Genomic DNA, 22,670 nt, shown 5'->3' with positions numbered 1-22,670 from the left:
AAAAAAAAAGAAAAAGAAACGCACACCCACCGCAACTAAAAGAGTTAGAGTGGCCACTGCTTAAAGGAGGTACACAATAACTAAACATATCATATATGAAGCCCCCCCCCCCTCCACACCTTCTTCTCTCTTCCCTTCATTCCTCTTTTCTTTTCTGATCCCTTTTTTTTTCTTTTAATTTTTCCCCTCTTGCCAGTTGTTTTCGTTGGTTTCTTTTTTTTTTTTTTTCCTTTTCCTCTCCTCCTTTATTGTTCAATTCGGTGCGCATGAGATCTGTGTCATGCCGCACATATCGATAACTACAAATATTAAATACAACACCACCACTGCGAGGAAACGGAACGGGGTACGGGTATTTTCACCTACAATAGAAATGCAAAACCCGGAAGAAACGCGCACACACACACACACACAGACACAGACACAGACAGACAAAAAAAAAAAAAAAGAAACGCACAGACACACAAAGACAGCATGGCAACCCGCATTGAACACAAAAGTAAACAAAACCAAAACCAAAAAGAGAAGAGAAGAGAAGAAAATGCACAGCGGGAGACACATCGCACGTGAAGGGAAAAGAACAAATAGCCTCAGAAAGAATCAAAACAAAAAACAAACAAACAAACAAGATTCTATTTACAGTGTGCATTAATAAACTTTAAAATGTCACCAAGTACTTCCCTCCAGCGCACTTCTGTCAACACTTCATGACCTAAACCAGGGTATTCAATCAACTGCTTGTCCGTAGTTGGCACGGACTCAAGGAACTTCCGTGAACCACTAATTGGACATAAAGCATCCTTCGCGCCATGTAAAATCAGTACCGGGTATGTTGCCCTTTCTACCTGCGTCCATACAGATTCCATAGCGTCAAGCATTGTTTTACCCCACCGTGCCGTTAACTTAGCATCAAAGTTAAGGGGATCTTGTTCTAACAACTCTACCACTTGACGATTTGTACTCACTGATTTGGGATCTATGCTTCCTACACCAAATTTAGGCACACAACTTGACATTAAACCCACACAACACTGCTTGAAACATGAAGCAAGCTTCGGATGGGGTTTTAATGCCGGTCCACTGAAAATAAACCCCGTAAACCCGGTAGGATCACGAAGGGAGACATGAGTAGCTATGAGTCCACCCATGGAATGGCCCAACAGGAACCGGGGTAGTGCTTCATATTCCGGATAGAGGGAAAATACATGCCTCTTGAAGAGAAAAAAGTCAACAATAAAATCATCAAAGTCCGAAACGTACAATCTTGCGCCCTCACTTGCACCAGCGCCTTGGTTGTCCATACAAAACACATGGAACCCTTCACGGGAAAAATAACGGCCCACACCACCGTAACGGGCGGTATGCTCACCAAGTCCACTCACAATAAAAAGTACGCCGCGTACATTCGGTACATCCCGCGGTGGTGGCCAGTCACGAAAATGAAGCCAAAGTCCTTGTCTATTTTGTATATACCATGGGAAGAGTTCCCCATCAGGCGGTACACGATCCGGTGTGGCATATTTTAAATCGTGACTGTCACGGACAGCGCAGCAGCAGCAGCAGCAAAAACATCCCATCGCAGTGTTTGGACTACTGAATAGTGGAGTAACTAGTGATAATACTAGAAAGCGAGAGTAGTAATATTTTTTAAAAAAAAAAAGGAAAAACAAACAGTGCCCGGGCTTTGCTACTGACTTCGGCCACTAATTCTCTTTTTTTTTTCTTTTTTTTCTACTCCCTCCTCCCGCTCTATTCACCGTGACAGGCGATAAATGTGCTTAAAGGTATCCCACTTCGTTGGAGTGTGTTTACCCGCAACACGGCACCCGAACGGAAACGTGGGTGAAAAGTTAAAAGAAGAGAAAAGAGAGAAGTGTTAGGGGAACAGTTAAGAAAAAAATAAATTAATAAATATGAAACAAAATGTGAAAATAGCATCATGAATGCAACGGCCAAAAACAAAAAAATAATACAAAGTGTTAAACCTACAAACATGAAGCTACGCATATATGCAATGTCCCTTCATACCTATACGCTACACGCACACGGTGGCGACTCTCCGCAGTGCACCTCAGTTGAGGGTGTAAAAGCAAAGATATGCACGATTATATTTTTTTTTTTACGAGAGCCAAAAGTGCACGTATGTAACGTATATAGCCGCTTGTCATATATGGTCCTTCGTAAAAACACAACGCCAGCTAAGGCACACACACACACACACACACACAGACATATGCACAAACCCATCCGCATTTTTGCCATCAAGTTGGGTTGGCAGCAGTGCTATTAACAGAAGATGATCTCAACACTACTTCCAGATGTTTAGCCAATTGCTCCACCCGCGCCCGTAGCGCCTGGCGATCCAACTCCCGTTGCTTCAGGGATATAAGTCGCTGCACTTGCTTTTTCTCTGCCTGTTCATCATCGGCGTTCAGTAAACCACCGCCACGTTGCCTCTGCAGTTTGTACAAGTCGAGCTTGGAGCGCACAATCCGCATCTCCTCCCGCTCACTAGGTGCAGTGGCTAACATGACACGATATTCCGTTAATAACCTTCGGCCCTCTGCAACATCAGGGCGTGAAGTCGTACAGTTTGAATCCTCCGAAGTACCCGGCAAGGGATCAAATGAAAGTAAATGAGAGGATGGTGGTGAGGCCCTCGTGAGATCTGCGGGAGCTAACGTAGAGGAAGTGGATAACATTGATTGAATCTCAACGGAAGGTGCCGAATCCAACCGATGAGCGGGAGGTTGAGCGACCACAGCAGCGCGTGGGGCCACTGAACCGAACCCAAGAGGAATAGCTGGAGGCTGATTCATTAACTTACGCCGGAATGCATCAACAGGGTTTCTAGGGGAATTACTTCCATCTTCCACGAACTCCACCGATGCATTGCATCCGTCACGCTTGTTTGGAGTTATCGTTATATACCTTTCCGATACCTTTCTTGAGTTTGCAGTTTTCTCTTCCACACCAGACGAGGGACTATGGCGCCCACCCACAGGATCGGCTGCCTTCACATTAGGAGGTTCACAGAAGTTGAGGAGGACACCATGCAGTAGTCGATTAACTGCCAAGTCCCTCAAGAGCTCCATGCGACGATCCCGTACCTCTGCTTCCAACCTGCGAAACTCCTCCCTCGAATGCAAACGTGCCCTCCAACACACAAAACACTCACGGCGCTGGTGTTCCTGCAACGTCCTTGCGCAAAACGCATCTGCAACCTGCAAGAGATTTTTATGTTCCTGCTGGTGCTGCGCACGCCCACGCCAAGTAAGCAAGGTCAACAATTTCACACGCCGATAAACAGTCTGCTGACACTGCCTAAACAGAGCTTCCAGGGACACGAATAGGGTCCACTTACGGAAATAACGCCTGCATAACATCGACAGAATGCGGCGCCTGTGAATATTGTTGGCGGTATACAGCAACCATGTGTGGTACCTACCCGCTATGCTGCTCATATCAACATGGCGTTTGACGGTTTGGACGGCGGACTCGTACCTCAGCAGCCGCCTTCCGCGCCGTGATGCGGTCTCACCCATCCACTGGATGAAATAAAAGCGGAGGGCTATCAGCTTAAACGAGTACCATTCACCCAACGTATTGCCTCGTGATGTGGAGGAGGACGAATGCAACCGTACGGGTTGACGCGCCAGTGCCGGTTGAAAAGATGCCATTACATCATGCATCCATGAACACGGTGTATAAAGTGTTATGACGGTCGACAACAACCGGCGTGTTTCCCCACGAAGCAACAGCCGACGCCACTGCATCCACCCACGCAACAAATGCTGATGCCTCATCTGCTGCACAACCCTCCCGTACGCCACACGGCGTGTACTAAATCTGCGCCACAATAACCAAAACCTCAACCGTGTACCTTTTCTAATGTCGTCAAGCAACTTCGACACCGCCTTACGCACCGCCCGCTGCGCAAACAGCCATGTTGCCCACGCCCTCCAAGCACGCCGTTGCACCGCCATTAAACAATGCGTCTGTGCCTTTTCTCCCTTTGCTACCAGCTGCAATCGCGTATTGTAACGCCATTGCCACGCACGAAAGAAGAGAAACAAGCGCCTCCGTCCGTACCACTCACTCGCAAGGTGTTCACGCCACTGCTCCTTTCGGTAAAAATCTTCTAGGTGCTTCACCCAAAGACGGAGGGCGCGCCTAAGCAACGAGGAGCGGTACGTGACATGAGCGACAATCATTAATGAAGCGGGGGTTCCATCGGCAGCTTCACTGTCGACTGCGAGTAAATTTAACAGCGGAGTCCACCTCCTGCGCATATCGGCATCATCATTAGAAATGGTTGGTTTTAAAGGGAGCAAACTATTGGAGCTTCCATCAGGGGTGCAGTTGTTGGCACTCATCATCCGCTTACAGCGAGCATGAAAGTATTTAGATGGATGTATAGATAAGTATTGGAGTGCTCTTTTCCCTCCGCCTATGGAGCAATGATTCGAATTTACAACAACGGTAAACGGTCAAGCCAATGAAAATGTCAAACGCTAATACGCACGTTTTGTTGATGCACGTTCGGCAAAAAAAAAAAAAAATGTTTTTGGCTCAGAGTTATTTATTCTTTTCTTTCTTTCCCTTTTTGACCTCACCTTTGCAGTCTATTTCTTTTCTATGGTTTTTTTTTCCTTTCACACTGTGCTCTATAGAAATACTATACATAAGATAAAAACAATGGGGAAAAAAAAAAGAGAGAAAGCATACACAAGAAAAGCAAAAAAGATAGCATTTCCCTTTATGTTTCCATTTCTTACAATTTGATAGAAGTAGCATTTTCCACGCCTGAAAGCATTGAAAGGTGACTTCCACCTTTATTATTTCACGGTTTTGTATTAGGAAGGAGGTTTTGAGGTGCAGAGCCTTCCACTTCCAACACACTTGTACACATACGACGTTTCTTAACCAACATTAAAATGGAGCAATAATCGGAGGAAAGGGGAAAGATACACAGTGAGTGTATGTGAATATATATACATGTAGAGAGAAGGGGAAAATAGAGGGAAATAGATAGCGGATAATAATAACAAAAGCAGAGGAAAAAAAAAGATGGGAAAAGTAATCCAAGCTACACCTTCACAAAGTTCAGTTTGTCCCGCATAACTTTCCCTTCCCGGTGAAGAACACCTTTAGAGGGATACAAAATGGTGGTGGCAATCGCACCACAGGCGCTCTAGCCAACTATTGATACTGCATATATGTATATATATACATATATACAGATCGATTGATAGATTGATAGATTGACAGACTGACAAATTGATAACATGCACAGAAAGATCTAAAACGTCACTCCACACGTGTAAACAAGCACAAATATATATATATATATATATATATATTGTATGCCATCTAAACTCACATATTCACGTAGGAAACAGAAGGCCTCTGCGCGTTGGACGAATCCGTTTTCCGCTCGTCACGCTCTGCGGAACCACCATCGGGTGGTTGCTCCCCTTCCGCCTGACCTCCATGTCCTTTTCTAGCTTCCTCACGGCGCTCATTAAAGTGCGCTCTTATCCATTCCTCTGCTTTATTACTCAGCATCGAGAGGGGCGTGTAAAACTTTTCGGGGATGGCAAATACCATTGGTTGCTCACCTGCAACCGGTCCCATTTGTCCAGAAGATGCGTGAGCGGCCTCAGTGCCCTCAGCAGCAGCGTCGCTGGGAATACCATTCTCCCCCTGCATTAAAGGTTCTGCTATCAATTTCCTTCCCAATTTGAGGAATTTCATAAGTTCACTTGTGGAAGCCGGTGAGAGGACATTTACCACATTAGGAGGCACCACAACGTCAAAGGGACGATCTGTAGCACTCAAAAAATGACTGTAGGCATTGTAGAATATATCTCTGAACGTCTCCAACACCATCTCCTCAACGTTTTTCATGTCCTCCAGGTGATCTTTCAACTCCGTGGGAAGATTCTCCTCCTCGTTCACTTTCTTTGCATAAAAGGAGTCCAACTCCCCGCCATCCGCGAATAATGAATCTCGAGTATCAACACCACGAAAACTTCGCTTCCCAGAACTTACGTTGGAATGACTGTCACCCCCTCGTATGTACGTTTCATAGAAGGGTCCATCTCTCGTGATCACGTAATATGCCTTGTCAACTCTGCGCAACATCTCCCGCTCGCTAAGTGCTCCCTCACGTGCAGGCTCACCGAACCTTGGCGCAAGATTCATGGGCATGTTACTCGGTACAATCCGTTCCGCTACACGCAACGAGCCACACCACAAGAGCCACAGCCGATCTTTCCCATCACCTTTAAAGTACAAAACCATGCGTGTAATATATTTGTGCTCTGTGTGAAAGAAGTGCTTGATTATCTCAGCACAGATATTCTTTACCTCAAATGCTACGTGGGCGGAGACACCGCTCTCCTCGCTAAGGTACTCCGGCCCCTCATACGTCACTGTGATGGCAAAAGGATCAATCTCAGCACGCTTTCTGTCCTTGATGGGATACTTGTTCTTACGTCGCTGAATTATGGCTATACGCGGGCTCCATACAACTTTGATCACATTGTTGTGGTAACCCTTAGGGAAGACAAATCGCTGAAGTATGCCATTATTTTTGCTTTTTCGTGCAACAAAAGCACCAATATCCTCCTTGTTCAATACCTGCACCCGTGTTGTTGTTTCCGTTACGCCATTGCCTAAATTCTCCTCGTGGATGGACAAGTACGTGGCCACTATGGGAAAATTCTCTGCAACATCGCGACTGAAGCCAAACTCAATTGTGGCTGCATCCAAGTCCTTTCCCTGCCGCCGCATAACTTCCCTCGCCTTCACATCAGTTGTGTACCATCCGCGAGGAAAGTTATGTTCGTATACCACCGTGTCAGGAACAAAGACATTTCGGCATGGTTTCATCGTTTTGGGATCTCGCTTACACAAAAGGTCATAGAAGGAGGTGATGATGTCGTCACCCTCCATGGGATGGTTCTTCATCCATGATTTCTCCTTCTTGCGGTTGCTTTTCATTTGAAAGAATGTCTCTTACGGAATTTGAATTGAACCTTAGCGACCTGACCAATTCGAAAATGATAAAAAAGTAAAAAAAAAGGAAAGTTCATCGATGTTAACGTCAAATGGAGAAATCCTCAAGCCCAAAAATATGGTAGTATGTACGGGTGGTTGCAATTGTGAAGCGTTCGTTTCGTACAGTCTAGCGGAGTGAAAGACCAACAATAAACACCCTCGCACAAAAATAAGGAGGAACACTGAGGGAAGCCAAAAAAAAAATAATAATCTGACATGGCGGGATCATCCCATCCCTTTGAATTCAGCAAGAAAAACACAAGAAATCATATGGTAAGGGGCAATTGATCATGCGCGTCCGTGTAAAACTGATAAGGATATGTTTACCACGATCTGATGAACAGTAAAAAAATAACTACCAAAAAAAAAACAGCAAATGTGGACGTAACTGATCGCTTTTACACACACTCACTGCCGCCTTCCCATCGCGTCCTTGCCTCACGCCCCAACGATACTGTACCAAAGTGGAAAGTTCCCCACTATATATATATATATATTGTTTCCCTCATTAGAAACGGAGGGTGGCCAATCCAGGACGCGCCTTGTCACACACCTGACAGTAAAACACGGTGTTAGGATTAAATTTACTGCAGCCTCCCTGTTCCACCAAACAGGCCCAATATCCCTCAGGACAGCCACGCACATTCCCCGCATCAGCCCCCATGAAGTCCCCCGATGAGTGCACCGGTTGCGATTGCGGCAGCGGATTGGGGTTTGGACCGAGACAAACGGCACACAGCGGCGACCGGCGGGACTCGTTGATGAAAGTGCACTGTTGGCAGGCCCACGACTCTTCCGCCTCGCCACCATGACTTTCATTACCATGAGGATCATCACTACTGATGCCTCCTGTAGCGCCAGCAGTGTCGGTGGCTCGAGCAGTGTTACAGGCAAGACAGCGCTTGACGGTAGGGTCATTCAAGAGGGTACAGGCAGAGCAGTGCCACGGCCCCTCAACGGCAGGGTTGTGTGCACACAAAGCTACAAGGCACCGGTCGAGAAACTCCAAATTCAGCACGGGAAATGCTTCCGTTACGCAACGCACGAAGGGCGATTCAGCTGCAGCAGCATCTACGGTGGTGTTGTGTAACTTTTCAGTTAGAACCACAGTCGACCCCTTCCTGTGCACAAAGTACTGCAGCGCTTGTAATACATCGTTCAAGTTGTAAGGTTTCAGTATCCCCGAAAAAACATCGAAAAGAACACGTGCAATAGCTGAAACAGATAATACGTTCTCAGTGTCCCGCGGCTGCACGCGCTCACGATGATGGTGATGATCGACCACATGTTCCAAGTGGAGACGATTCAGACGCGTATGAAAAGATTGCAGCTGATCAACCAACTGCGGAGGTGGCGGTACGTTGCACAGCCTACTTTGAAGCTCCTCAAACCGAACCTGCATGATGGAAAGAATGGCAAGGAGCCGTGCGTTCATCTGTTGTCCCGGAGGAACAAACAATACGGCGACCGGTGTGTCATCCCAATGATTACGATGCCTCCGGCGAGCTCGCAGACAGTCAGTGAAGAAGCGAAGACGGTCCACATGCGTCACATCTTTTAGCATCACCCCAAGCACCGCCAGCTCTTCCACAGAGAAAAACATGTCGTTGTTGAAAAAACGATAAAGCAACGCAGCCCCATCCCTCTCTGCGCTTGGAGTTTCAAGCACTCCCACACAACGCTGTTGGGAATTCATATGAGGAGCTGACGGAGGAACATTCAACAACTCCCATCGATTCCCTTCCTGCTGTGCCGTTAAATATGGGAAAACTTCAGCAAAGGCTGCAGAGGCGTCCATGTAACATCCGTTGCTTACCATACGAAGCGCCATACGAACGCTACCGGAGTGTCGTGAAGGGTGGTGCATCATCCACCTCAGTGATTCCCCCTCAGCTAGCGTGACAAGTCCGCAGTGAACACGTTGCAGTGGGACAAGAGTACTGCCGCCAGACACACAGCCACCAGCGCCGGTGGAAACATCAGATTGCGCCGTGTCGGATGGCAACCACTCTAAAAACAAAAAGGCGTTCTTCAACCGTCGCTCCCCAACTCCATGCCACTCCTCACGAAAGTAATTGTCACTTAGTTGTACCTTCCAATCCACCATAATTGCCGGCTGTTCAGGTCTTAGTCGAAACCGTTGCATGGAATAGAAACAACCACCTTTAACTACCAGTTTTGAACCAACATTCCCAAGTTCTTCGTTTGTGAGATTACCATACGCCTGTAGAGTCTGCACCCGCCACGGTATTTGAAACTCATCGTCACGTGAGGCGACGGAAACGCGCTGCTCCTCCTGCTCCGCCTCCTGTTCCTGCTCCTCCTCTGCCTCCTGCTCGTGCACAACCTCTGAGTCGAAATTCATCAGATGTCCGACCATATCCTGCACTGCCACATTTGCGCCGTCAGCGCGTAAAGTAAGTGATAATTCCAACCGTTCCATCAGCTCCGTAAGCACCCGCTGCGGGTCGCAGCCGTCCGAAGGAACGCCAGCTTCAGCGCGAATAAGCTCCTGTGGCCTCTCGTTCATTTGTTGCTTCAACCGCTGAAGAAATGGAACCGCCGTGTCAACCGTGGAATCAACCGGGAAATCTACAGGTTCGCGGAACTCGCGAATAGACGAGCGCAGCAACGGGCCATCAGGCAGCGAAACACCTCCACACGCACCAGAATCACTGGACGAAAATTCTTGAAGGCGTAGGTTCCGGGTTCGCGAGTCGAATCTGTAGCAGCGACCGGCCTCGGTGTGCGCATCAGGATGGGCATCGGCGTGAATTGCGTCTGTGACCAAATACTTCAGGGCCTTTTTCCTCCACACGTTAGCAATCTCTTGCGTGGTCAGCTTAATAAACTGAAGTCCCTCCATTCTCACAGAGTTCAACAACAGCCACGCAGGTATATCCAGAAGTAAGTCCCCCGTCTGCACAGAACCAAGTGAGTTGTTAAGACGAGTAAGTACCTCAGGAATGACGAAAAGGCACAGGCGTTGTCCCCTCCCAATACCGCGCATGCGGTACGCCCCTTGTGCATAATCACGGAAAACAAGGTCTTTTCCCAATGTTAGCACTGCTGTTGCGGTTGCCGCTTGCTTAATATCCGTTCCTGTTGTATGAACCTGGTCGAAGAATGTAAAACGGCGGTTCAACGCGATGCCAGACTGCGCCACAGGAACTAACAAACCATTGCTGCGTTGTAAAATCATCTGGCGGTCCTTTGCATCCAGAAAAACAACGCCGTCAAAAAGATCAGCTGACAGTCGGCTAAGCAAGTAACGGGCAACAGTCTCATTGTCCATGTTCGTTATTAGTGCTCCAGCATCGATAAGTGCATGGAAAGGCTGACTCCGCGAAGACGCAATTTGGTCGAGCAGTCGAAGTGGTGTCCAATCTGATTGCAACGGTAATACCGTTACCACTTGGGGATTTGTTAAAACAGACAACACGCGTCCATCGCTCCCAGGTTCATAGAAACAATCACCGAGATCAAGCGGCAGTAAGTTGCTAGGTGTTCCGCTGAAACCAATGCGGCGGGTGAATAGCATGGAGGAACCAAGCTCATGCCCACAGGCACTTATCTTCAACGCTTGAAAGTTCATAGTTCTCGGGAATATGTGTGAAGAAAGGTAGTAGTGAATCACATCCGGCAGACGTCGTAAACGCAGGTACAATGCATGAAGTGCTACCTCATCTGTTACCTGAAGCTGAGATAGGGGAATACCAGATCGATCATTCGTGGCTTCAACACATGTAGTTCCCATGGTTGTGATTGCAGACGGCACTACTCGAGGCAGTATTCCTCCCCCGTGTGAGGTCGGCTCGGTTTCAGCAGAGCAGCTCAGACTGAGCCGCAACCATTGCGCATACAGTTTTGCCGCCGGCCGGTGATCCTCCGGCCCGGACTGCCGGACGAAGTCCTGTTTTAGTTGCAACAGCAAATCCCTCATGTCAGCAAAACGCATGCCCTCGTAACGATATGCCAATACTGTCAATCCAATCACTACGTCGGGGTGGGCAAACTCGGAGCTAAGGCTTGGGACATCTTTGGCGACGAATGGCACGGCCATCGTCCGTCGACTAAGCGGCATTCGGTCACGTGCTTCTGATGACAGTAACGCCAATTCCCGCTCCTGGAGCAGACCGAAGCCCACACGGTCGATCTTCGAGAGCACATGCGGCATGATACGATGAAGCCAGTCGTGTGAGAGGCAAAGTAGTTGTATGCCCAATGGGCTGAATGTGGAGTTAATGACGCATGCAATTGAACTGTCCCTTGAAGGTCGCTCCCCCAACTTTAAAAACAATGTTGTAATCTCCAAGAACTGGCGCCATCCTAACGACGCAGCGAGCCCCGTAGCGTGACCCAGCAAACAAGCATGCTTCTCGAGTTGAAAATGTCTGTATAACCACAGTTGCGCCCAAGGGAGCAACGCGGGAAGGAGTTGATCATTGTAATATAGACTATCAAGAAGCACAAGATGCGGTTCCCTCTGCAGTGCTCGAGTCTCATAACCCATAGCAATAACATCACAAATGCGGCCAAGAATTTCATTTTGCACGTCCTCCCCTACACCTGTAGGATGACCCTCTAACCTGATGGCGGTTGCCTTGACGTGGCCGTCCCCGAAGGCCCCATGCGCGTCTCCGTCCGCAGTCGTTGTACGTCTTCTCTGGTAAAAAAATATGGCGTCAAGTAAATGCATGGGAAGAACCCAGCGTGGGCCACTAAGTTCAATGGGGTGCTTTAAACCAATGGGAAAGTTAAGTTCCGACCGGAGTGGGTGAAGAAGAACGTCCACCTCATCCATTATAAGAACCCCACGTTGCCACAGCTGCAGGATGGGAACGATAGCATCAGCCATGGAGGAACGTTGTCTTGTACGGTGCATAAGCTCCTGTTTTCGGACGGCGACACGCTCATCGGCCGTATCGCACGCGGCCACTTTCCCATCTTCTGCATCGATATACTCTGTCATTACAGATTCAACCAAGTGGAGTTGCTCAATCATCTTTAAAAATACCGATTTGACACACTCTGGAGCAGAAATGAGAATGCCTCGCTTTCGGGTAGCTGCCGTGAGCTTCTGCTTCAGCAAGTTCACTTGGCTGCTATCACTGTCATCGAAGGAGCGGTCAAACTTCAGAGTGTAAATCTGTTTAGGTATTACTACGCTAAAACACCGTCGAAGAATAACGCTGGTTTGCTCTAGCAGCGCCGTTGGCATAACCTGCGTGACAAGCTGCTGTCCATCAGCAAGAATCAGAGCAAGCAGGGGACCAACGACTGTGGTTTTCCCTTGGCCCATAATCATCTGTTGAACCCGTGACACCCCAGCATTAATGTTCTGTACAAACCAACGCACCATCTCCACCTGTCGTGCTCGAAGCAAAATGTTGTGAATGAATTCAAACATTAGGTATCGCGGGTCGAGTGTCACAACAGTGGAGGAGTCACCACAACCATCGCACGAAAGATCAGTGCAGTAGCGCCTCACTGTCAGCGCTTCGATAACTTCATTCGATAAATGCTGCAGACGGCTCTCTAGCACCTGCAGCAAATCTTCAGGCAGGCAGCGGCAACACAAACCATTGTGACTGCTGGTGTTGCTGCCTTTGTTGAGCTGGAGGTTGCCATCTGTGGACTGACCTTCACCCTTAAACAACATGTCAACATCCACCCCGATAGAAAAAAGTTGCAGCAACTCCTGCAACCACGATATTGAAGCGTCGTGACACTCCATCACTCCCATGTCATCACTGCAATGCGATACTGGGAAAGACCTTGTTGCTGAAGCCTCATACTTGCACTCGTCGTCCATGCCTCTGAGCAGCGCGCAGAGTTCGAGGAACAGCATCACTTGTCTGACCGCTTGCTTCGCTTGTTGCGCAATATGACAACGATTGGTCAGCACCGTGAGGAGAAGTAGCTGCGCCTGCAACAGTTTCGTGCCGCCATGAAATGGGTTGACCGCTTGCAGATCAGCATCCATTTCAGTACTTAATAGCGAACAGAGCAACCACTCTAAGGGGACTGGGCACTGGTCACCCTTTATACGCTGTAGCTGGTAATCGCACGCACGGAGCAAATCCTCTTCGTCACCAGGTGCATCCTCGTCTGCACAGTCAGATCTACACACGTCGTTGGCGGAGTGTAGTATAGAAGCAGTGAGTTCATGCACGAGCGCTTCGTCACTAGCAGCCAACGCGGACAGCTCATCAATGCACCGTTGAAGCTCACAAGTCACCTCCGCGTAAACTTGACGGGTAGCAAAGATTGTGGAGCGACTGCGCAAAATGGCGTATAGTCTCTCCTGCGAGAACGCAGTTAGGGTTCTTGACAAGCACTGGCGCTGCTTCATTGCAAAATTACCAACATCGGCCTCAAGACGATCGAGCATGTTCTTTGCCAAAGGGGCGTTGCACCGCGGGAGCTTACGAAGATCGAAAGGAAGCTGGGGTAAGCAATCGCCACAACGTCCGTCGCCGGGGTCATCTTCGTGCGTCAGCTGTTCGGTACAAATTAAATGGGCACTGCAGGGCATATCACTAAGTGGGGCGCCAAAGAGAGCCGTCAGCCGTTGATACCACGGGTTGCCGGCACTCATCAACTTATCATGCTCCTCCTCCGCATCCTTACCCACCCCATCGTCACGTGATACATTCGGCACCGCTGATAGTAAAGAGCCAAATGAAACCTGAAGGCATTCCATAGCAGTGTTAGAGGGGACGATACGAGGTTGCAGGTGGTCTCTCATGTGAACGTGAGCAACTCTTCTCGCCGAGGTTACTGCTATGCTAAGTAGTAGGTCCCCACGCCGCTGCTGTACGACCTGGCTGTTCCCATGCAAATTACACGCTACCTGTTCTACCTTGCGGTAAAACTCCACGAGCTCCGGTGACGGTCTGTCCATCAGCGCCACAACCGACTCTGCTTCATCCACTTCTCTGGTTTCGACCACGCTCACACCATTATTCATGCGGTGAAGTAAATGCCTGGAGTTTGGTGGCGCCGGCCATCCCGCCTCAGGGTGAATGTCCATCAACTGTAGCACAGCCCCACACCACGACGGACGCGACTCTGCTTCGCCATCTTGTTGCTCCTCCCGTCCCCAACGGGAGTGCCGTAGGTGAAACCAACGAGTCAGTAGTTGGCATAAAGTTACACGCACATCCTCACCAGCAAGTTTAGGCTGCGCGGTTCCGCCTTGTTTAAGGGAGTACAAGAAATAAAACCCCAGTCTGCTGTTGCCCCCACTCTCCTCGTCTGAAAGAAGGGTATCCTTCCATATGAACTTTACCAGCTCTTCATCTTCTAGTGCCTTCTCGTCCAGGACCTTATAAGTTATACGCCGAGGCCTCTGAGAAGAAATGTGTGTCCACTGATATAATAACAAACGCTCCCATGGCTGCCCGCAGCGATGCATAAGAGGCGTGTCCAAGCGCACAACCGTCTCTGGGGAGGGAACAACGTTAGTGTCAGCGTCGGTGTCATTCGATAACCGCAGTTTCTCTTCCTCTTTCTCTAGGGCTGCCCACAGCTGCAACTGCGCGTGCACAATTGGCAAGGATCTGTTGCAGCGGCGCATCAAATCGATTAACTCTTCCCGTGTGAGCTGACACGCACGAGAGACATGCCGCTTCTTCTGAAGATATGCAGCAACTTCGGTGTGTAACGGCCATTGGGGTTTCTGTGGACCGTACAATACAGCATGAGCCAGCTTGAGTCGTACCGCATGGGCATCGGGATGCTGATCGTCCAGCGTTCTGCCCATAAGTGTAAACATAAAACACTCTTCAGTTGTGAATGTACTGTCAGTATAGCACGACTCCAAAGTGCGCATGGCAGCCGCGTAATGGCCTGTAGCGCACTGCAGTACGGCATAATAAAGCGACGCGGCGAGACTGGGTGGTACAAGGAAACTCCTGCAGGGGTGAACCGTGTAAAGGTAGAAAGTTGACGCAACACGCTCCTTCCACCGCAACGATGAGCGATCGAATAGAAGTAGCTTGTTGAAAGGGTCGCCACTCACTACCATTGGAGTGAAGTCGTGGTTTGGTACCATTAGAGCAAAGCCAGCTGTGCTGTTACAAAGAGTCACGTATTGCTGAAATGGCTCCTGAAGCTGTGGAAGGAAGTTTTGCACGCCACTAATATAATCTGTCGCCTCTGCAATGTACCAGCCAGGGTGGTCGGCAAGGTGCAAACGGAGGCTCCCAGTGGCGGTGTCAACGTGAGGGTAGAATGTTATACACAGCCGTGGGAGCTCAATCAACACGACATCAGCCACAGAACACTTGTCAATGCCCTCCTCCTCATTCTCCTCGCATCTCCGCCGGTCCTCTCGTCCCCGTTGGCAACGCCGAGAGGAGCCGTCCTTCGAGTTAACGCGGCCCCATAACAAAATGTGGGAGCAATCTTCTAGTCTTGTAAGCAGGTGCAGAAGAGGGAAGAGCTTCGCACTCTGCGTGAGGTTGAGAAGCGTAAGCTCTTCCCCCGCATTGTTCCCGCTATGTCCCCGATGTCGGCGTTCTTTTGATATACACGGCTGTTCCGTCTCTTCCTCATCGCCCTCACTTTCACTTTCTTTACGTTGCTCCGTGCTCACAAGCAGCATAACGTCATCCTGATTGGCAGGGTCAAGAGCATATGAAATAGCACTATGGATGTCGCCCTTTGTCCGCTGGAGGAGAGTTCGACAGGCGGTGGCTGTGAGAAACGTCAGGCTGCTGTGCATTAGTGACACCTGTGCGTCCGTAATATGCTGTTCCACGGCAGCCGTCCCTGCCTCTTCCTCATTTTCCCATTGTGGCGACAGTTGTTTCTGGTGCTTTCCGTCGACTTCACTTGCGGCTGTGCTTCGGCTCCGCGGCCGCTTTCTGGCATTCGCACAGTACTTCTGGGTGTTATTGCGTCGGGTAACGACGCACTCCCATTCACCCCCGCGGAAGTTATGCAGGATACCACCCTTTGCGCCCACACCCTTGCCGCTGCGTAGCCGTACAAACAACGTGTAGTTGAACCAGTAGTCTTGGGCGTCAGCTGTGGAGTAACCGCGAATATTATCCTCCTCATCCTGCCAGAAAAGAAACACCTCGAGCAAAACACTGGGCAAGACGCCTTGTAGCAACTGGGCCGGAACGTACATTTCGCGCATGCCAAGTTCGCTGTTATAGCGATGAATTTCAATGGAACCTTCGCATTGCACACGTCGGTCCAACTCGCCCGCTTGAAACGCTAGCAAATGTAATTGATCGTGTGGCCGTGGCCCAGTGATTGGGGGCAAACTGTGAAGGCACCAACGCTGGTTTGATGTAAACACCAGTGAGCGGTATACACGTCGCGCATGGGGCACAAGGTTGAATACATGCAGGTGTGGGCTCGGCAGGCGGTAAGCGACTATTTCCTTCCATGTTGCGCGGTTATCTTCATCTGTATACTGGGGACCATCGTTCATAATAAAGCGCATGACCCTGACCCCATCACCCTTGCCCTTACGGACCTCCTTTCCGTCATTATTTTGATGGAGCGGCGCGGATGGGCTCTCAGCTTGAGCAACGGGAAAGTATTTCATGTCGTTCGCAGAATACTTATACCGAAGGACCGCACGCAGAAGATCCACCGCCCAGCGCTCAGACCGGTTCAGCCATGGCACCTCATCATAAACATCAACAGGGCGGTTGAACATCAGACCGTCAAAACTGGCAGAAGTGACGGGTTCTTTAGGCAGTTCGCCTGAAAGCACCAGAGGCGCGCCTACACCCTGATCGAGTGGGTCGTGTGGGGTCCATTCCACCACGTCAAAAGGAGTGCCTACGATGTGCACCCAATGGTAGTTACGACTACGGCTCACGAGACCGCACTGCAGCACATCGTTACCAATTATGGTCTTGAAGTCACTGAAATGTGACATACTGTCGGGCACGGGCTTCAGCTCGTCATTCCGCCAAAAGAGTTCGCACGTATGGGCATGAAAAACAAGACCTGTTGACACTGGCCCGCGGTACACACCCGGTGAAGTCTGTTTCCATGGTTCACCCAAGTGGCCATCGCCTCCACGGACCACAGAAACCGCGGAAAGTTCCGCATGATCCTCATTTACCGGCTGTGGCACAACTTCATTTTTGGTACCATGGCGAGGGAACGTTGGTGTTGGCGCAATGCCCCCACTTACTTCCGCGTTGCCTTCAGTGCCAACCGCATTTTCGCAATTGTTACTGCGTACTTTCTTCTCTTCCATGCGCCGGCTACCACGTCCCTGGGTATGATCACGAAGGACAGTGTGAACAATGAGTTTAAACACAACTGACATCTGTTCGGCACCAATAGAAGAAAAGAAATGCAACACGTCCTTGTGGTCCTCCAACAAGTAGCCGAATATAACATTCTCGGGCACATCTGCTGGTGGTAGTTTTAGCTGCTTGCACTCGGTCGTATTGCGTGCGTCACTGCGGTATAAATTCGGTACTCGAACGGTGTCCCTGTGGTATGCGCTACGGATTTGCACAAAAACAGCTCGCCTACGCCCCCCACTCAACATAAGCCGCTGGCTCTCTTCAAGTGCATCATGTGAAATATCCGCCGTATCAAGTCCCTGTGCCTGCAGGAAACGCAACAACTGTTCCCTTGGTGTCAGCAGCTTGTCACCCTCCTGCATCGCAACCTGCGTGCGTTGCATCCCCAGGCCAAAGCTGTGCCGCGCTCGAACGAAACAACACGACTGTAGCAGGGAAGTTAAGTGATTCGATGACGAAAGGGCCGTCGGTGATAACGGTGAGTTTGATGAGGTCGTTGGCACCATATATTTCCATGCAGCACGATGTATGGAGGCCATATAGCTGTGAACAACGCATTGTGTTGGTGTGTCGTCATTCTCTTCACCCTCCGTGCACCACAGTAACAACATAGGTCTAACAATTTCGACAAGAAACTGAAGCACAGTTGTAACGAAGGATGTGAGCACATCTCTCACCGCCCCTGGTGCCGCTCCGTCGCCGGAAAGCTCTCGATCCCGCAATTCCCGCGCAAGGTTGCAAAACGCGAGCACATCGCACACAACACCAACAATGAAGAGCACGTAGGAAGCGTTGGCGCTGTAAACAGAGGATGGTCCAATATCTTCTATACCCACAAGAATACGGTGCAAAGGAACCAACACGGCATCTGGGCTGTGCTGCAACTCATTCAATAGAAGTCCATATGGCGTGCCGAGGCACGCTTCATAGTTCACAGCCGACAGGTCTCCGATGAGTCGCCTTTGCTCAATTTCCTCACGTTGCCTCCTGTTCAGTCGCATCGGCACAAGCTCTGGCTCTAACTGGCTCTGCTGCTGCTGAGTGGTAAATGCCCCAGGTTCAAAAAGAGCCGCTCGAAAGAGGCTCTGCACCGCCGCATTAAAGAGATATGTGTGGTGGCTTTGTGAAGCAAAGAAATTCAGTACGAGTGGTAGTCTGAGATACGGTGCGGTGAGGCATGAAAGTAGAACCTCGGACTCTTCAGCGCTCATCGCACCTCCAAATGTGGGCAACTTTGAAGCAACCGCGTGTAACACATCGTCCTCCGTTGCGCTTTCAATCCCCAGCATGACGCCAACGTCAATCGGGGAATGGAGCACCAAACCCTCACCATATAAAAGTTCACGACCTCCGAACCCAGTCACAACAATATCTGCTATGTCACTGTCACGACCACGCACGAGCATACACTCCCAGTGCGGTGGCATTGGCTTCGTACGCCAACCAGCACTCATTTGCAATCCTGGCGTGTCCGCATCAAATGTAAGCCGCCACGTCGTCGCGCCCCTTCCACCACCATCCCCGTCGGGCTGACGGCGGCGTCTAAGCAACTGTGCGTCGCGCATCTCCATAGTGACAAGGAACTTGGTAAGCAGCACCATGTCCCGAAGCTGACCAAACTCTGGATGATCTCTCGCGAGCGGACTCCGTGCACTACAAAACCACTGCATTAACTGTTCCATCTCACTTCCCCCGCTACCACCAGCAGCTGTGAACATCGACGGACCACTCGTTTCCGCCAGACGATATCCGCAGTTGTCAAGCAACTTACGAAGGAACCCCACTGTGACGCTGTTTTTCCGCACCTCTAACTTATCTGTCATAGGGAGGTCAAACAATTCATGTGCGCACCTTCGCTGTTGTTCCGTTATGTACCGCAGGAGGGCAGACCGCCGAATCAACATCTGCGGCCGAACCAGCTCCATGGAAGCGCTTACCTGAGCAAAACTAAGACTCTGCCCCCCCATGGAAGTCGAAAGATAGTAACCGCCGTCGCAGTTTAACATTGAAGCAAGTAATCTACTATTAACACTACTGGCACTATTTGCGGTGTGCCGAGCAACCGCATCATATACGACAAGCATTTCCATTGCCGTTATGCCTCGCTCAGCATCAAAAGCACGTGTCGGCACCTCAACCGCCTGCCAGGCGTTAGTGAACGAAAGCATGAGCGAATAGATGGACTCCTGCAATCCACCCTGCACATCTGTTGCACGACCACCGTTCGCGCCGGAGCCATCCCCTGTTGGTGCCGATGGGAAGGCGTCCACTGTATAAAACTCAGCAACTGTACTCCTCTCTTCTTCGGGCACGCTGCGCACGTCCATACCGCGAGGTAGCGGAAGTGGTATAATAAACAAAAAGAGCCAAGAAATAACCTCAATAATGTGCATTTGAATCGCTACGCGCGAGGTGGTACCGCTGTGGCGTGCCCGCAACCATAAAGCGTCAATGATGGCCTCCGCACGCTTCAACGTGAAATGGAGCTGCGCCCAACTTGTAACGGGCCTCAGGTCGGTAAGACTTTGCACCTCGGGAACGGCTGTTCGGAGCGGCTGACCTTTGTACGCCTCTGTTGATGTTGCAGGCAAGAGGCTCCCGTTAAGAAATGCAACCGCCTCCATCGGCACCCCGCACTCATGGCGACCGCAACTTCCACCACAGTCGCTGCTGTCTCCACCGCCACTATTATTCCCTTCAACAATATCTGACAGAGTGAACAGTTGGCCAACCAGAGCAGCGTCCTTCTGAGTCTGGGGGGTAGCAACACCCTCAATCATGTTATTATGTACATCATTTTTTGTCGTGTTCTGTATTAAAAAGCCTTCCGCTGTGTTTGGTTCCTTCGGAAGCAGCTCCACCATGGTGCACACCGCAGAAAGAATCCGTAACACGCGTCTGGCTTCACCGACTGGAATGAAGCCATCCCTCTCAGAAACCGCACTGTTGGTTATGGCAAGCCGCTTCCGTGTGTGGTGAGCGAGCACAGCAGCACCACTTTTCAGAATAGCGACGTCTGTTGCAGTCAACGGCATCGCGCCGTTCCACAAGCCACCATGCGGGAACAACGTTGCTGACGGATCGGCACGGAGTGCGTCGACACCGCGCCGGTGCAGCAGCCGACCATCCGGCCCAAAAAGCAACAATTTGGGAACTTCTGTTACGTACAATTTCCTCACGAGCACATCGCAGGGGTAAGCGGCACGAGCGAACGAAAACATGGCGATGTGCCGCTCGTACCTCTCTTTTGTGTCATCACAGCTGAGAAACAACAGCTCGACCTGAGGTGAGGAGAGGCGGAACTGATCGACCGCTTCAGCGAGGAGTGTGGAAAACCTGGCCGAGGCGGGGTCCTGCAGCCCTCCGCAGTAGACAAGAAGTGGTTTGTTTGAGAAATGTTCCTGGCTCAGAATAATGTTCTTGTCGTTCGTAAATATTATATTTTTCTCGTGTGCAGTGCGGAATAATTCCTTGGTGCTGATAGGTGACACCGTATGACCTACGCCAGCCGAACGCAACTCATTCAAAGCCCGCTCAACGCGTGAACATTCGAAATTCTTATCGGTCGTTAGACCTTGCCTTTCGCCGGTATCGCTACCCTCCCAGTTTCCAGCACTCTTAAGAAAGCGGTCGGCGAGGGCAGCCAAATCCTCTGCCGCCCTCATCATAAATTCATACTTTAGTGCATACTTCACAGATTTTTGCACAGCCCTCTCCTTCATGCCATACTGCTCGAGAAGATATAAAAGTGACGTGACTGCTCCCTTAATACTTCCAGAGCAATTGCGTGCCACAGTGGCCCCGTAGCTTTGAACAGCGCTGGGAAGGGTTGTCTGGCTGCCGCTTCCCTCAGCCTCTGCTGCGTCTACGCCCTCATTTGAAGGGGATCTTAAAATCATCTCTGTAGCGGAACGCAGTGAACCACTACTGACCGTACTGCTCTGGCGGTTGCTTCTAGTCGGTGGGCGCTCCACCAGCCACGGAATTAGAACATCATAAAACACCTCCGCCCGCACAAACTCCGAACGTGGACCGGGTACATTGCTTCTCATCCAAAGAGAAAGTAACAACAACCAGAAGGCACGGTCAAGCAGCCGTGCCCCCGCCACATGATCAAAACGCAAGAAAGGACAAGCCACAATTTTTTCCCGTGTCTGCCACGATGGATGATATTCGCTTCCATCCGCAGCGCGGTTCACTACAACGACATTAAATTCCTCCGCTGACTCACGCTGGATTAAGAGGTAAATGACAGTGTGGGATTTCATCCCCGTCCACCCACCTGGCAACATCACCCATTCCCCGACACTTAGGCCGTTAACTATAGACACTACCTTTGCCACTACCTTAACCACCTCTGGTGGGTTCACCGCGCTTTTCGCCATCACAGTCAAATGAAAGCAGCGGCGCAACACACCATGAGCTCTCTGTATGGCTTGTCGTTCCAGAGCGTTTAGGTGACGCAGGAGTGGATGTGATATCGCAGATTGTCCCTCAGTGCCTATCGTCTGCAGCAGCTGAAGACCCACAGGACCTCCAGCGCTACCGTCACCAGCCCCATTACTCGCCGTGCTGTTAACACCAAGTGTATTAATGCGAGTTACCGCCACATCAAGCAGTAACAGCGCGACCTCTACAGTGCCGTGTTCAAAGTCCGGTCCCTTACCACCCACATACGGATCCGCCATGAAACCCGAAAAGGAGCAAGTCAACCATGTGTTACGGACAACATTGTGCAGCATTTGCCCATGCACCTCCTCTTGACGCCTATCCTCGGCGGTTGAAGCAGAGTTAGCAGCGACAATGTCTTTAGCTGTAGAACCAACAAGCATGAGTTTTGTTATGTCTCCCACACCAAGGCTATCAAGCGATGCGCTGTCGTTGGCTGGGTTATTCAGCTTGGGTTTCCCTAAGAGTTTCTGCATTGCTGGTTGTACACCTGTTTGGGTGTAAAGTTCCTGTTTGAGATCCCGCAGCAGCGGTGGCGGAGGACCGTCATCAAGACATATAACTATCGTCCGTCTGGCGAACTTCACCTCGATACGCATCTTGGCAAAATCGCGAGTGCGAAATATCCCTTTTTGGCTCTTTTGTCGCCCTTCAGTGTTCACAGCCACAAATTAATAAATAAATGCCTATACTCTACTGCGTACAGAAACAAGTACACACTATTTTCTTCCCCGTTCCTTTCGACAACTTGTTTCCAGCAACGGCTTGAAAGCGGCCGCGGCGATTTCGTTACGAAACACACCTAGAGCTCGACCTCAACCCCTATCTGTCGGTTATTTGCTTTGTTCCTCTCCTCACACTCACTTT

The 22,670-nt window shown here is 50.1% G+C and overlaps 4 protein-coding genes across 4 annotated transcripts; all 4 read right to left on the bottom strand.

Moving 5' to 3' along the window:
* Positions 1-632: 632 nt before the first annotated feature.
* Positions 633-1,577, bottom strand: TbgDal_VIII8340 (monoglyceride lipase, putative; the record flags this gene model as incomplete). Its single annotated transcript, XM_011777864.1, has 1 exon — positions 633-1,577. The coding sequence occupies one exon, from the start codon at positions 1,575-1,577 to the stop codon at positions 633-635; it is 945 nt and encodes a 314-aa protein (XP_011776166.1).
* A 684-nt stretch (positions 1,578-2,261) lies between these two features.
* On the bottom strand, positions 2,262-4,379 carry TbgDal_VIII8330 (hypothetical protein, conserved; the record flags this gene model as incomplete). The annotated part of the gene is made up of 1 exon (XM_011777863.1): positions 2,262-4,379. The coding sequence occupies one exon, from the start codon at positions 4,377-4,379 to the stop codon at positions 2,262-2,264; it is 2,118 nt and encodes a 705-aa protein (XP_011776165.1).
* A 1,000-nt stretch (positions 4,380-5,379) lies between these two features.
* Positions 5,380-7,008, bottom strand: TbgDal_VIII8320 (hypothetical protein, conserved; the record flags this gene model as incomplete). Its single annotated transcript, XM_011777862.1, has 1 exon — positions 5,380-7,008. The coding sequence occupies one exon, from the start codon at positions 7,006-7,008 to the stop codon at positions 5,380-5,382; it is 1,629 nt and encodes a 542-aa protein (XP_011776164.1).
* A 565-nt stretch (positions 7,009-7,573) lies between these two features.
* TbgDal_VIII8310 (hypothetical protein, conserved) lies at positions 7,574-22,402 on the bottom strand (the record flags this gene model as incomplete). Its single annotated transcript, XM_011777861.1, has 1 exon — positions 7,574-22,402. One exon carries the CDS (start codon positions 22,400-22,402, stop codon positions 7,574-7,576), a length of 14,829 nt encoding a protein of 4,942 aa, XP_011776163.1.
* Positions 22,403-22,670: the final 268 nt, after the last annotated feature.

This window comes from Trypanosoma brucei, chromosome 8 (assembly GCF_000210295.1).
Source record: "Trypanosoma brucei gambiense DAL972 chromosome 8, complete sequence".
NCBI classification, from domain to species: Eukaryota; Euglenozoa; class Kinetoplastea; order Trypanosomatida; family Trypanosomatidae; genus Trypanosoma; species Trypanosoma brucei.
This window is presented reverse-complemented; position numbering and strand designations above follow the sequence as displayed.